The sequence below is a fragment of the Grampus griseus genome (genome assembly GCF_964374135.1).
Source record: "Grampus griseus genome assembly, chromosome: 8".
NCBI classification, from domain to species: Eukaryota; Metazoa; Chordata; class Mammalia; order Artiodactyla; family Delphinidae; genus Grampus; species Grampus griseus.
Genome location: NC_139002.1, coordinates 5019296 through 5035110, shown reverse-complemented (window position 1 = coordinate 5035110; position 15815 = coordinate 5019296). Strand labels below are relative to the sequence as shown.

Below are 15815 nucleotides of genomic sequence, written 5' to 3'. Positions count from 1 at the left end.
GATAGTCACTCATGTACTCACTGTCCTGATTTAAGTTCTTCCCCATTTTGCCATATTTGCTTTTTTTGGGGCTGCGTTGGGTCTTTGTTGCTGCTGCGTGCGGGCTTGCCATATTTGCTTAATCTCCATCTTATTTTTTAATTAAGGGATTAAATGTCCCAGAGTCCCATCCTTACATCCCTTCCCTCCCTCCCTCCCTACCCTTGGAGGTCACTGCTACCCCACTGTCAGGGTGTATCATTCCCATGCCTGTTTTTATACTTCTGCTGCATACGAATGTGTCTATAAACAATTTGTTTTTGTGTTTTAAAACTGACATTAATGGTGTCATACTGCACTTGACCTTTTATAACTTGCTTTTTTTACTTTATATCATTTTGGGGTTTATCTAAGGTGTAATATAAGCAGATTTAGTTAATGCATTTTTAACTAAGATGAAACGATATGTCGTACTCCACTATATTTTTAAAACCCAGTTTGGTTATTGTTTCTATAGAATATATATAGTAGTGAAATTGCCGTCTAAACTTTTTCTCTGATGTTGCAGTTGTACATATAAAATTGAGGTTTTACAAATTAAAGGATATGAACTGTTGCCTAACTGTAGATTTCTTGATAACCGTGGTTGTATAGTTTGCTTTGTATAAAACTAGTTACTTGGGACTTGAAACTAACAGCATTAACATCAGTAATTAGAGCTAATACTTAAATAATTCTTAGTGTTTACTATGTACCAGATTCTGCTCTAAGCTTTTGCCGTGTTGTACATATTACATCTGGCCTCACAGCAGCAAGATAAAGAAACTGAGGCACAGAAAGTTTGAGTAACTCGCCCAAGACCTCTCTGCTAGTAGCAGTGGTGCTGAGATTAAACACTGGCATTTAGCCCTGTACACACCGCCTCTGAAGTGTACTTTTTGTTGCTTTTTTGTCATAAATTAACAAACATAGGGAGTTCCCTGGTGGCCTAGTGGTTAGGATTATGGGCTTTCACTGCTGAGGCCCGGGTTCAATCCCTGGTCGGGGAACTGAGATCCCTTAAGCCAGGAGGTGCGGACAAAACAAAAAGAAAAAATATATATATATATAAAGATTGCTTAGTCCATACAGTCACCATCCACAGTGTGAGCTGGTGGTTGGATACCAGAATTTCAGTGATTTGTACTTAGACTGAGTATCGGGGTGCTTCTCCTGATGGAGGCGAATCCTAGTTTACCCCTGGGCTTTGCTTTTTAAGCTTCGATTTTAAGGCTGGTTGATGGGTAAAGCTTGTTTCTCTCTCCCTTTGGGGCCCTCGAGGGCAGCACCGTGTCTAACTAACCATTGTGCTCCTGCATTAGTGTCAAATTGAGCTATCTGGTCCCCGAAGTCCCCGTGCTAATGGCAGAGTGAAACCTCACTGCCCCGCGGAAGGCTGTTTTGATGTGCAGTGGCTGCCTGTGATGGCGGGAGCACATCTCCCCCTCACAGCAGATCAGGGGCTGCCCTTTGCCTCCGCATGGGCAGCGGAAGGACAGACTTCTCAGGCCCAGAGACCGAGGCCTGAGCTGCAGTGAGGCTGGGGAGCGGGTCTGCATATAGACTTGCCGCTAGTTCAAGTCTTAAGACCTTTCTTTTTTTTTCTTTTTTTTTTTCGCTGTGCCACTTGGCTTGGGGGATCTTAGTTCCCCGACCAGGGATTGAACCCAGGCCCCAGCAGTGAGAGCGCCGAGTCCTAACCACTGGACTGCCAGGGAATTCCCCCTAAGACCTTTCTTAGGCCAGATTACTTTCTTATTAGACTTTCCTTTTCCTTTTTTTTTTTTTTTTAAACCTCAGAGGTTAGCCTGCCTGTTTCCTTTTCCCTCCCCTACCTATTGCAGCTCTCCTGAGCTAAGTACCACCTTGGTTTTCTTGCACTCGGTAGAGCACGTTGGTGATGCATCAGAAGCGCCTGGGATGCTTGTTCAGTGCAGATCACTGAGTCCCACATTAGACCTACTGAACCAGGTTCTCTGGGTGATGAGCCAGTGATTACGTTTCTAGCTTTTTATTATGGAAGTTACAAACATATCCAAACACAGAGAAGATTATCGCATTAGCCCTCATGTGCTGTGTAACGGTTCAGGAACCACTCACCCTGTCTGTGGCCAATCCGACCTCCCCCTCGTTATTTGCAAACAAGTCACAGATACCGTTTTTATTTTCCTGTAAATACTTCAGCATGTATTTCTAAGAGATAAGGACTCTATTTTCTAAGCAGCTATGTGTATTTTTCCCCCAGCTTTTTATTTTTGAAAGGTTTCAGACCTATAAAAAATGCAGTAGTCTATACAGTACTCTATACCTGTTACCTGGGTTTCCCAGTTTTGCCTTATCCATCTCACTGTGTGTTGTGTATGTCTTACTTACTTTTCACTGTTAGGCCATCTGACAGTGAGCTGGGACGTTAAGAGAGTTCACCTCCAAGTAGTTTTCAGCTTTTCTTTCTTAAGGGCGAGGGCATTCTCCTGTATGACTGCGATACAGCGATCACACATGGGACAATTGTCCTAAATGTTCAGATAATGGCCTTTACAGCTTCCTTTTAAAAAGGACCATACAGTGTATTTAATCTAGGCAGTTCCTCAGCTTTTTCTTTTGAACCTTTTATTTATTTTATTTTATATTACTTTATTTTTTTGGCGGCATGCGGGATCTTAGGTCCCTGGCTAGGGATTGAACCCGTGCCCCCTGCACTGGAAGTGCAGTCTTAACCACTGGACCACAGGGAGGTCCCTGAATATTTTATGACAATAATATCTTTTAAGAGTCTAGGTCATTTGTTTAGCACTATCTCTGAATTTGAGTCTGTCATATTGTTTTGTATGATTAGAGTCAAATGACATATTTTGGCAGAAAGACTGTGTAGGTGATCTGTTCTTAGAACATCACTTAAGTCAGCTTGTCCAGTTAAAGCAGTGTCCGCCAGCCCTTCCCACTGCAAAGACACGTGTTCCCCTTCGTAATTAACCCTCCACTGATGATTTGTACCTGCATCAGTTATCGCAGTAGTGGTTTGTCTTAGAGCTAGGTGTCTGTAGGTCCACAAAGGGCTAAAGTAAGATTCACCTGTTCTTTAGGAGAACACCCAGTCTTAGTTTCCTGGGCGTTTTGTTATTAGAACTGATGTGGGCAGAAATAGAAGTAAGAGGGTAGGAATGTTGTCCGTGTGAAGCCAGAGGTGGTGGGGAGTAGCTGTGTGTGTTTGAGGTCATGCACGGGAGTTCTCTTCCCGTTTCCCCCGTAGGGTGCCGTAGCCCTGCTCCAGAAGTTACGGGATTGAGGTCAGGAAGGCGTGAGGAAGTCCTGGGCTTTGCGGTTGTAACAGAGTGTTGAGCTCTTGTGGCTGCTGGCCTGGAGCTGAAACGTCCAGTTGGCTTTGGAAGATGAGGTGTACATCAGCTTATATGCATTAGAGACTGCTCCTGGCTGCCCGTGACTGTGTGACCATCACGGTAACCTGCAGTCAGGGTTGTTTTCACCTTGAATCATGGTCAGAATTGCTTCTGACAAAGCTTCTCTTTTCCAGTGGGCGAGTTTGTAAGTGACGTTCTGCTAGTTCCAGAAAAGTGCCAGTTTTTCCACAAGGAGCGGATGGAAGTGTGCGAGAATCATCAGCACTGGCACACTGTGGTTAAAGAGGTAAAGGAGTGGGTGGGAAAAGTCGGGCGTTGTTTTTTAGTAAAGTAGTATTTTTTCTCGACACCTTACCATAATTTTTTTTTTTTTTTGCGGTACGCGGGCCTCACCGCTGTGGCCTCTCCCGTTGCGGAGCACAGGCTCCGGGCACTCAGGCCCAGCGGCCATGGCTCACAGGCCCAGCCGCTCCACGGCATGTGGGATCTTCCTGGACCGGGGCACGAACCCGTGTCCCCTGCATCGGCAGGCGGACTCCCAACCACTGCGCCATCAGGGAAGCCCCTTACCATAATTTTAAATTAATTTTCTTTCCCTTTATCTCATCAAAGTTTACAGTTACTTGTATCTTTTAAATTAAAACTATTTGGGAGAAGAACAGATATTTTTGTAAGGAAGTACAGTATTAACAGTTCAGCCCCTGAAGTCAGGGACAGGAAAAAGATGGTTAAGTAAGGATTCTGTCGGCAGGGCCCCCAGCAAGGCCACCCAAACCCTAAGGCGTGTGTGGAAATAGCCAGTTATAGGACATCTGTGTCTGGACATGCATGCTGTCAGGTTTAGATATCATTTCATTCTTCCCGTGGGGAGAATGACCCTTTCTTAGCTTGTGCTCTGAGTTAAGTTGGTTTTCCAGCCAGTTGCCTTTCTTTTGTCTAGTTCTGAAGTAATTCTGAATTCCTCACCCATTAGGAAGGTATGTTACCATTGACCACCATTCACCCACGTCGATAATTACTAGAAGAAACCCCCTTTCCTTAATTTTATTCCAACTTCGGGCTTTCATTGGTTTTAGCCCAGATGATGTTTCCCCCTTGCAAATTAAGCAAAATTTGTAAATCTTAAAATAGTAGGGTGGCAACTTTTTGGCCAAAAATGGATGTGTCGGTGAGAAAGGCTCACGTTGTGATTCGGTAAGGGTTTCTTCTGGGTAAAGCTGGGGATCGGGGGCCTTTGGCCACACTTGCTGTGTTCTGATGTTGGTGTGTGGGTTTCCCTCAGGCCTGCCTGACTCAGGGAATGACCTTGTACAGCTATGGCATGCTGCTCCCCTGTGGGGTGGACCAGTTCCACGGCACCGAGTACGTGTGCTGCCCTCAGACAAAGGTTGTTGAATCTGCTGTGTCAAAAGAAGAGGAGGAGGACGATGAAGAGGATGATGAAGAGGACGATGAAGAGGACGATGAAGAGGAAGACTACGATATTTATAAAAGGTAACCTCCTGCCTGGAGCCTGCGGATGTGGCCGTGGCTGCTGGTCCCTGGCTTCCGGGCGAAGCGGGCATTGCCCGTTCCTGCCAGAGCTGGGCCGGCACATCTCACTTAGGCCGTGGCTGAGCCCAGGCACGCCAGTGGCCTTCAGCTGCGTGTCACCCCGGCCACATGCCTTTCTGCAGGTTAGCCCAGCCCCTGCTGCCTGGCGGTCCCCTTCCGCTGAGGTGGCCGGGCTGAGGGCTTTAGCGGCACGGCTCACCATGGGCTGAGCTTATTTCCTGCCTGTGTCTTTGTGTTTCAGAACAGGGAAGGGACTCATTGTTGCGCTCTGTGCATAGCAACTGGTATTAACCTTCCTTTTTTATTGTGACCTCTAGTGAATTTCCTACCGAAGCAGATTTGGAAGACTTCACAGAAGCAGCTGTGGACGAGGGTGAGGAGGAAGTGGTGGAAGATCGCAATTACTACTACGACGCCTTCAAGGGAGACGGCCGCCACGAGGAGAGCCCGACTCAGTCCAGCCGCCATGGGACCGCTGCAGAGAAGGAGATCTCTTACGGCGTCAGAGGTAACCCCACGGAGAGCCGCGGCTGTAAAGTCCACCTGGCGGTTATTTACTTAGAATTTGTTAATATTCTCTAATGTGCCTAGAGACTGCTTTCCTCACAGGTAAGTCAAGAGGGTGGCTTCGTGCCCCGAAGGTGAGGTCAGCTCTGGGCACTGCAGGTCTGGCGGTTGACAGATTTTAATCAGGAAACTAAGCTTCGCATTGTAAGGACTTAACTAGAGAGTCAGAGAGACCACGTCGTCTGCCCTCGGGCAGGATTCTTCCACATCCAGCGGGAAATGTTCTCTCCTGAGGGGGCTCCCCTTCCTCAGTGACTACTGAAGCCCCAACCTTTTGGAGTGGAAGTCACTTCCTTGGTTCCCTTCCTGAGTGTGTTCCCATCTGTAGGCTGCCCTGTTTGTCCATCAGAAAGAGGTTTGCAGCTGGGAGGGTGGAATTTGATGACCTACCGGGTAAGGGATCAGGGCCAGCAGTGTTTTCATTTCACCATTAAAAAAAAAAAAAGTTGCGACAGTTCTAGACCATTTTATGTGCAGCCTCCTGCTGATAGTATATTCGAAACCAATTAAGATCTGAAGAATTATTCAGGATTCAGCCAGGAGCAGATGACTTAATGAGTCCAGAAGTTTGTGATTCACCCTGGAGAACATAAAACATACACTCGTCCTTTCCAGGGGCCTAAGTAGCGTTTACGATGGTTACCGCCACGGAAACAGCCTCTGCACCTGCACTGTCCCCTTCTGCCCTTGACACCCCCAAGACGGCCAAACCCGGCAGCTGTCCCCACTTCACAGATCAGAAACGTGAGGCTCCTCCATGTCAGCCCTGCCCCGCTCTAGACTCTAGACAGTGCAGAACGCACCAGTCCATATTCTCAGCACCTAAGGGTCTCTCTTGCATCAGGAAGGAAAACGACCACATCCTCAGGGTTGGCGGCAGGAGTTGGCAACTTCGTTGGCCTGGGCGCCAGGTGCTGCCCCATCTTGGCCTTCGCTGATGTTAAGCGTCGCCTGGTCCTTCTCCCCTTGCTGGTCTGTAGCTCTGTGAACCCCTGGAGCTGCTGCCCGGCCCCTGCTGACATTCTGACCGTTTCCACACAGCTGTCTGCTCCCAGGAGGCGCTGACGGGGCCCTGCCGGGCCGTGATGCCCCGGTGGTACTTCGACCTCTCCAAGGGGAAGTGCGTGCGCTTTATATATGGCGGCTGCGGCGGCAACAGGAACAATTTTGAGTCTGAGGAGTATTGTATGGCTGTGTGTAAAGTGATGAGTAAGTCCCGCCGCCCTGGCTGTGCAGCTCCATCCCGTCCAGCGTTCTGTCCTCCGGTGTCCTCGTGACCGCGTCTGTGTGGTGCTCCCTGCCCACTCGGTGTTCGCTGTTGGTTGTCTGCTCTTCTCTCTGTGCTTTCTAGATCTAGCTTTGCTTTCCTGTCGGCAGTTGTCAGCTCAGTTTTCCGTGTCCTGTGCTCGCCGTGGGCCGGTGGAGGTGGTGGTGGTGGTGGTGGAGGAGGTGATGGTGGAGGTGGTGGAGGTGATGGTGATGGTGGTGGTGGAGGTGATGGTGATGGTGGTGGTGGAGGTGATGGTGATGGTGGAGGTGATGGTGATGGTGGAGGTGGTGGAGGTGATGTGATGGTGGTGGTGGAGGTGATGGTGGAGGTGATGGTGATGGTGATGGTGGAGGTGATGGTGATGGTGGAGGTGGTGGAGGAGGTGATGGTAGTGGAGGTGATGATGGTGATGGTGGAGGTGATGGTGGTGATGGAGGTGATGACAGCGGTGATAATGGCAGCAGTGATGGCAGAGGAGGTGGCGCTCCCTCCCTGCCACAGCGGGGAGCCAGGGGCCTGCCCTTTCTCATCCGGAGCCTCCGTGTTGGTTGGGTTGGAAAGGCGGCCCTGCCCTCCTCTGTCTGAGGCTGAAACACACGAAGGACAAGCGGACAGGTCGTGAGTTCTGCACATCTTGTGTCCAGGCTTTTCTCTCTCACTCTTGTCTTGAGCGGCCCTGTGCCGACCCCCCATGATGCACATTAGCTAAGGGGGTCACCCGCTCTCCAAAGAAGTGACAATAAGGACACTTGAGGGAGCCGAGAACATTGGAACATCTTGCTGTATGCACTCCAGGGAGCGTGCTCTGCAGCCAATGGTGGTGACTCCGTTTCCCCAGTGTTCTGGCAGCGCTGGATCAGGGCTAGCTTTAGGAGTTTTAGTTTATGCGTTCTTTGGTCACAACGAAATTCAGCGTTCAGTTGAGTCAGGTTTACTTCGCTGTCGGTAGGTTGCCTTTCTTCATAGTTCCCCCTTTTCCTGTTTAAGACCCTCTTTCTCGTCTGGAGCACTTCTGACCCGTGTGTAGGAAAACCCTCTGGCTAGGCAGACCCTTCTTCATTCTGATTCTAGAGTAATGAGCTGTGCTGCCATTCCTGGTATTTGCCCTAAAGATTTGTGGCTGTAGCTTCTGACGGTTTTTTGTTCATATGCCATCTTGTTCCCTCTTTCCTTCCCCAACCAAAAGATTATTTAAATCTTAATATGATATGATTTACTTTTAGTGCTTCCACTCCAGCTGCTGCTTGGTGAACTTTTTATTTGAAATGATTGAAAAGATGAGAAGACAAATGAGCCCTTAGGGAACGTTGGTGGCAGAAACTTTTTTATTTAGGAAAGATGGAGACAGAAATTATTGTGATACTTCCTGCTTTGTAAAACTTCTTAAACTAAGGGGCAACAAAACGCTGATTGGGGTCAAAGCCTGAGGAATCTGGGTCGTTAAAGGTCTCGCTGAATGTGGAGGTGCAGTCTTTACCCAGAGGATCTGGTGGACGGTGTCGTAAGACACTGGGGACTGGCAGATGGTTGGAGCGTGAACAGTTGCGAAGCCTGCAAGGTCGTGCTTCCCGACAGGCCATGTGCTTGGGGCCCGGCTGGAGGGCTTCGGAGCCTAGAAGCATCACTGCTCCTGTGGGCAAATTTGCTTCCCTCCTTGAAGGGGACTGAGGCCTGCGCACTTCCGGCTTCCTGAGCTGGTCGCTTGCACACAGACAGAGGGATGTGGTTCTAGGTTCGAGCCCATCCCATCGTGTCTTCAGAACCAAACCTCCAGACCTGCTGCCCCTTTGCCCTCTCTTTCCGGAGTGGGGCGGGGGTGGGGTGGGGCGGAGGCAGCTTGCGCTTGCTTGTATTACCTTCATCCGGCCCGGGGATATGAACCAAAGGCTCTGTCTCCAACACGTAAGCCTTTAAGCTGCGGACACGAGCCGCCAATGGCGACGTGTTTGTTGGCACCAGTGGACTTCAGTGCTTCGAAATTCTCCTGGCTGAGCTTTTGAGTATTGTGGGGAATGTGGTTTCTGAAGCTAGCTGTATATGTTCTGATTTAGTTAGAGTCTGGAAATCGGCTGTTGAGATCCTGTTTAAATTAACGTAGGAGGCAGACGTTCTTGACAAGACTTAAGCCATAGCTTCTAGGGTTAAAACTCAGTAAAAGAGGGTGAATGAAGACACCCCGACTTAAGGACTGCGGAGTGGCTGACTTACTTGTGGTCACACTCATCGGTTACACAGCTGGTCTCATGTTAAAATTACGCAGTTCTGGAAACTGGGAGAATTTGTTTTTGAATTAAAATTCGTTGAACTTGGCCTTTGCTCTCCAAGTGGCTCTCAAGTGTGTCCCGATGGAGCAAGTTGTGTAAGCAGGTTGCCTGACATTCCTCCTTGGCCTGGGAAATCCCCAGTGAGTTGGGGTAATGAGAGTTTCCACAGGTATTTCTTAAGAGGTAGACCTGTCATCTCAACCCTTCCTGGGTTAGGATAAGCTCCTTTGTGCAGATGCACGTCTGCCTGGGGCTGGTAGGAACTCAGGAACTTAGACTAGTGCGGAGTGTTTGTTCTAACGGGTTTGTTCCCTGGGTGGTGGCCTGGTGGGGCCAGTGAGTGCCATGGATAGAAAAGCCCAAAGCATCTTCACACTCGTGGTAAGCCCTTGTCCAATACATTGCCCCTGCTGTGGGGCTGGGGCTGAAAGACCTCCAGTGGAACTGAAAACTAAGCAGCTGGAGCTGGAGCATTTGGACTTTCTCTGCCCAGTCTGTGTGCAAAGAACATTCAGTTGAATCAGTTGCCCCAAGTGAGTTGTGACCTAAAAATAGCCAGAGAAAAAGAGGAGACCTGAGCCCTGCAGTGCCTTTGCACGTCTGACTTCAGCCCTGTCTCTGGTCAGATGCTCTCAATAGGGTAGTTCTTGTTTAGGTTTTAAGGTTTCAAGAACTGCGGGAAGGTATAGAAGTGGTTTCCTTTTCTGCCCCTGAAGTCCTAAATAGATGCCTCACTGGTCCTGAAGCACGGGGGGAGTGTGGACAGGCCTGGTGGCTGGATACTGGGTAAGGAAGATGGAGTGGAGTCCCAGCAGACGGGCGCACCCTGCCCTTGAGCGCGGTGCTGGCTGGACACGCCGGTCCCGTCTGCAGGCCCAGCCAGGCTTTGCTCCCTGAGCATCGTGCGACTTCAGCGTGGGGCTGGCCCCTGGAGAGAACCCTCTGGTCCCTTTGTTTCAGTTCCCCCAACTCCACTGCCGACCAATGATGTCGACGTGTATTTCGAGACCTCAGCAGATGACAACGAGCACGCGCGCTTCCAGAAGGCCAAGGAGCAGCTGGAAATCCGGCACCGAAACCGGATGGACAGGGTAAACCTCGGGCTGTCAGGCATCAGCTGACTTGGGGTTCGTGGCTGAAGCAGAGGGATGCCACCTCCCCAGGTTGTTGCGCTAATAACCGAGTTAGGACAGGTGAGGTGTGAGAGTGTAGGCAGGCCTGCCTTCGGGGCGGAGCTAGTCCCCTCCCTCTGTCCATGATAATGGAATTATCCTCTGAGTGCTTATCTGTTCCAGACTCTGCCGGGGAGCGCTTCCTGTAAACATTATGTGCTGCTGCTTTTTCTTTGCCATGAACTAGCTTTTTAAATTTTTTTATTTTGAAGAAGGAAACTTTATATCAATACTGTAAGTAGAAAGCTAGTATCATTTACCATTAGAACAAGGTAACTAGAAAAAGATATTGGATCAAAGCAAACAGTGTTAAAACATTCCAGCTGGATACTGTGGCCTGCATAGTTTCAGGGATGCTTTCTTTTCCTTCAAGGAGTTATAAGTGCCAGAGCAACAGAGCACCAGAGTGCAGCTTTCTCCTAGACTTACTTGGAAAGGTTGAAAAAAAAAATTGAAAAGGGAATTTTTTGCTAGGTCTGGGAACCACCTAAAATCCCACACATCCCCTGTGGTGGGCTTGTATGCTGGGAAATGCTTGTTACTCTGTTTTAACCACATCAGTTCTGAGAAGTCGGTACGAGAGCTGACGCCCTGCATCTTCTGAGGCAGCAGTTCTGGGACAAACCCTGAGCTCACGAGTTTGTGGGATGTGATTTCCTTGTGCACTTTTCCACATTACATTCAGGGCTTGGCAGTATTTTTAGAAAATGGGGGAATTGTTTCAGAGATTATTCTGGTTATAGTGGCTTTGACCTTTGCTCCAGGTGAAGAAGGAATGGGAAGAGGCTGAACTTCAAGCCAAGAACCTCCCCAAAGCAGAGAGGCAGACTCTCATTCAGGTGAGACGTGTCCTCCAGAGAGGGGCTCCCAGGCTGACCCTCTGGAGTATGGTCGGAGCCGGAGTCCCCACAAGTTAGAGTTTGACACCCCCTTTTGGTTGAGCGCTTATGTTACAAGGAAATTTTCACTGGCCTGCTTTGTTTTTCACCTACCAACTGGCGTTCTCTAGAATTGCTCACCTACGGTGGAGGGAAACTGAAGCTCGGAGCAGAGCACACCTCACTCATGCCTGGAAGTGACCTTAGCTCGGCTGTGTTTACTCTGCTTTCCCGGCAAAAGTCCTCGGGCATCTTCCTTCTTAGGCTGTGCCTTGTTTTCCGGCACTACTGCAGTACCGAATGCTTTTTTTTTTGCAGACTTATTGAAAAGTCAAAAGGCAGAAAATAAATCTCTCTATCAGTTTATCTTAACTTTGGATTTAAGAATGTAATCAGACTCACAGCAGCTGCCTCCCTTTGACTAGAGGAGGTTGTTGACAGGAATTTACAGGATTGATTTGGGATTCATAGAACTAGTTACATCTTAAATCGGCTTGTGTTTATGTTTAGCTGAAGCCTCTCTTCTCATGATGTTGCTATTTTATCGGCTCACCTTTGCTTTTTTATCAGTAACCTAGAAAATCCGCGAATGTTAATTTCCACACAGCCAGTGCACCCCGTGCAGGGAGCTTTAGCTCGGCAGCCTTCAACCTGCCTGCAGACCTGGCCAGGCACCCCGCAGGGAGCTCGCCCTTCAGGACTTGGTGTGAATGGCTCGGCCTCACCTGCCGCAGGACAGGACTGTGGTCTGGGGGCGCCTTGCTGCAGTGTGGGAAGGACGGCCTTCCTTTCCTCGTGGTGCACACGGAGAGCCCAGGCCTGGGCTTGCGTTGCAGGGATTTCAGTTAGGGAGGTGCTGAGGGTCCCGTCCCACGCCCAGACATACATGCTGGCGTTAGATGGGGAAGTACAGTCGGCCCTTGAACCACAGGGGTTTGAATCACGTGGGTCCCCCTACACGCAGATTGTTCTCAACGGTAAAGGCCACAGCACCGCACACGGGCGGTTGGCTGAAGCCGTGGGTGCGGAACCGCGTGTACAGAGGCCCGACTGTAAGTTACACTGGGATCTTGGACCGCGGGGAGGATCGGTGCCCTTAACCCCTGCGATGTTCAAGGGTCACCTGTAAGTGTCCAGACGGAAGTCAGAGGAGGTGTTTTACGACCTCACCCCGCTCCACACGACTCTGTGCCGGGGCGCTGGGCGCGGAGAGGCACAGAGTGGGGTCTGACACCGTGAGTGTAGATGCCCGCAGGTGCGTTGACTCGATGTGGTTCCTGCTTTATGGTTTAGCACTTCCAAGCCATGGTGAAGGCCCTGGAGAAGGAAGCGGCCAGCGAGAAGCAGCAGCTGGTGGAGACGCACCTGGCACGGGTGGAGGCCATGCTCAACGACCGCCGCCGGGTGGCGCTGGAGAACTACCTGGCGGCCCTGCAGTCCGACCCTCCACGGGTGAGAATCGCTGAAGTAGCATGTGTAGAACCGGTGCGAGCTCACATCGCGCTTGAGGGCCCGTGGGCCGCCTGTGGTGTGGACACGGCTTCCACTGGAAAAGCAGAACATCAGGGTGTTGGTTGGTAGTTCCCCAGTTATTGCATTTTTATAGTAGCCTTACTTTCAAAGAATAAAAACACGTCTTCCATGGACAAAGGCTTTTGAACCAGTTCTATTCCAAATAAGATGATAAGTTAATTTATATCGCAGCTCTTATCTGCCAGTGGTGTCAAACTTTATCCCTTAGCTCTAACTTGCCTTGTTCTGGGGGACGGAGAGGATCGAAAAGGAGGGTATTTGTAGCCTCCTTAAGCAAGTAAAGTCTTCTGGGTGACACAGGTCACCCTGTGCTTGTAGTTATGGTGGCAGGCGCCGAGCTCAGGAAAGGGGACAGACAGACAGAAGACGGTGGGCCAGCGACTTTGGAAAATGCTGTCTGTTGAGGAGCCACTATAACTGTGTAGCTTTTGCTACTTAGAAGGGTAGCTTCTTGTCACTTGGTAACCGAAAGCTCTTAAAGGTACAGCTTTCATTCCTGGGCCTCGCTGAGGCTGACTTTCTTAGTGAGTTTTTAAAGCTTCATTTTCCTGCCTGTTTTCAGTTCCCTAGTCTCTGGACGTGAAAACCACTGTTCTCTCTTGTAGCCCCATCGCATTCTCCAAGCCTTGCGGCGCTACGTTCGGGCTGAGAACAAAGATCGTCTCCACACCATCCGTCATTACCAGCACGTGCTGGCTGTCGACCCCGAAAAGGCGGCCCAGATGAAGTCCCAGGTACACCAGACAGAGGAGAGACCGCTCTGACCGGTGGTCGGGCAGCACCGATGGTCGCGCTTATTGTTTTTAGTCCTCAGGAAATGATTTTGGATTTCCAAAGACAGTAGGTACAAGAGTTGGTTTTTGCAAAGGTACTATTTAAAAAATATCTTTTCCATACTTTTTAATATTAAGTATGCCTTACTTAAACTGTTCTTGAAGGTTTAGGAATGCATGATTATATTGAAGAGATCATTTTTATATCAGTTTATTTCTAGCTGAGGGTCCCACCAGAATTAATATTTGAAATCTCTTTCTAGGCAAGCACATCTTAAAAATTGGTCTCTTTTGTACAGTATAGTTTTTGTGTTTAGACACTTTACATCCCTGGGTGTTGTCCCCTGCTGCGTCCTACTGGTCTTTGCAGTCATCTATAGAGGTTTGTTTCTGGACCTACTTTTCTAATTTTTGTTTTGACCATGTATTAACTTGAGTTTTACTGTCTTGTATTCATAGAAATGAACTTGCCTCCAAGACCGCTAGCTTCCTTTAAAACAGTCTGCCTATTAGTTTTCCTAGAGGGCCTTGTGATGCCATAACTGATCTTACTCTATTTCCTCCCGTATTTGAAACCCAGCCCTGTGCTGCTTTGTGGGGACGCAGCGTGCACAGGCTGGGAACCTGTGCCCTCCTGCCTCCTGTTGCTCCTGTGGTGTGATTGTAAGGGAACTTCCCAGAAGCCCTGAGGGGCTCCCCTACGGCCCCATCTGCTGCCCAGTTCTGCTCCAGCATCTCACCACACATAGTTGAATCCTGTGTGCCCTTGAGCAGCTTACAGTTGTGTGAAATTAATTATGTTAACTGTGAAGATGGAGAAGAATTGTCCTTAAACATACGGAGCCCACATTAGCAGCTGGGTGTTCAGGGAATGAAAGAACTCAGTGTCCTAAAGAGTGGGAAGGGCATGGGTCTGGGGACCCCTGGGGCCTCTGCTGGGGGCCTGGAGCTAAGGCTCTGTTTGAAGCTGGATGGAGTAGAAGAGAAAGAGGGAAGGCCAGCGGACCTCGGGTAGCTTCCGGGAAGCTCAGGTGGGAAAAGCTTACATCCTGACAGGGGTTAGAATTTTTCAGGTCTACCCGATTTTTTTTTTTTTTTTAAACGTAGGTCTTCCCTGGCAGTCTAGTGATTAAGACTTCACGCTTCCAGTGCAGGAGGCACAGGTTCAATCCCGGTCGAGGAACTGAGATCCCACAGGCCGCATGGCATGGCCAAAAAAAAATTTAATAAAGTTAAAATTTAAAAATACAATCTTTTTTCAATTTTTTTTTTTTTGTAGAAAATCTAGACTATTATGTAGTACTTTATAGAAAAACAGCCTGTTTTGTATGGTGAGAATAGAAGGAAAGGTGAGACCTTGATCAGTGTGTTCAGTTAACCTGTGAGCCAGGATCAGGGCACCACCTGAGTGCCCTGGGAGGCGGAGCAGCTTTACTGTGTGATGTTTACTGTCTGCTCGGAGCCCTTGATTCTGGGGCAGCTCGGCCGCTGGATTACACTAGCTTTTGGCCTGTTCCCTGTCCTGTTATGTAAACTCTTGAAAACCCCAAATATGTTGAGCCTCTTAGAACGTGTGCACTCGATTTGAGGTGTGAGTGATGTGCTGCTGCCTCCTGCCCCACACTGCAGCTCCAGGCGGCTCTCCAAAGACCCTGGCGCCCAGCATCCCACCCTGTGGTCTTGTCCTCTTGGGTGTAGGAACCGTCCTCTGCCAGGCTCCTTAATTCCTCTGACATATGGCAGTGTCACCACTGCTGAGACTGGGGAGCTCACCATTCCGTTTCTACTTGTATTTTTTCTTCAAAGCACTCACTCTGGTGCTTTCCCATCAATTTACTTGATTGAAAGAACGGCAAGTATTAAATTAAATTGCTTTCATCTTTGCTTTTATGGGTCAGAGAGACATCGATCTACAATAAAAGCATCTTTCCATTTAACTTTTTTTCATTTTGACCCTTCATGTTAATGGCTTCAAGCCCACATAATTAATCCATTGGCTCAGAGCGCCCTCTTTAGGAAGAGCTCAGTGGCTGCAGGTGTAGCCCAGTGGGATTAGCCTTCCTGAGGAGCCTGTGTGATGTACAGCCACGTGCTTCACAGTGTCATTGGGGTGGATGTAGTCCAAATCTCCTTTCATTTCCACCCTGAAAACCTCTCAAATTCAGTGACAAAAAAAATATTTTTTAATTAAATTCAGTGACCACTTTAATGACTTTTTTTCTTTTTTTTTTTTTGGATGAACAACCTTGGAACTTCTGCATTCAGAAAAGGCAGTGAGCTATGTAAGACAGATGGTAGATATGCCTTCCTTATCACCCCATAAAAATCAGGTTTATTTATACTTCAGTGTGCAGTCTTTTTGTTTTTTGTTTTTTGCGGTACGCGGGCCTCTCCCTGCTGTGGCCTGTCCCGTTGCGGAGCACAGGC

General features: G+C 49.0%; 1 protein-coding gene across 3 annotated transcripts in view; it reads left to right on the top strand.

The window, feature by feature from the left end:
* The window catches only part of APLP2 (amyloid beta precursor like protein 2), a 72428-nt gene that overhangs the window by 45703 nt on the left and 10910 nt on the right, over positions 1–15815 (top strand). For all 3 annotated transcript variants that reach the window (XM_082659708.1, XM_082659707.1, XM_082659709.1), the window contains exons 4-11: positions 3551–3663; positions 4660–4871; positions 5249–5439; positions 6540–6707; positions 9993–10123; positions 10969–11043; positions 12376–12534; positions 13221–13349. In XM_082659708.1, the coding sequence (XP_082515834.1) occupies positions 3551–3663; positions 4660–4871; positions 5249–5439; positions 6540–6707; positions 9993–10123; positions 10969–11043; positions 12376–12534; positions 13221–13349 (1178 nt within the window). The remainder of the gene's footprint in view (positions 1–3550; positions 3664–4659; positions 4872–5248; positions 5440–6539; positions 6708–9992; positions 10124–10968; positions 11044–12375; positions 12535–13220; positions 13350–15815) is intronic.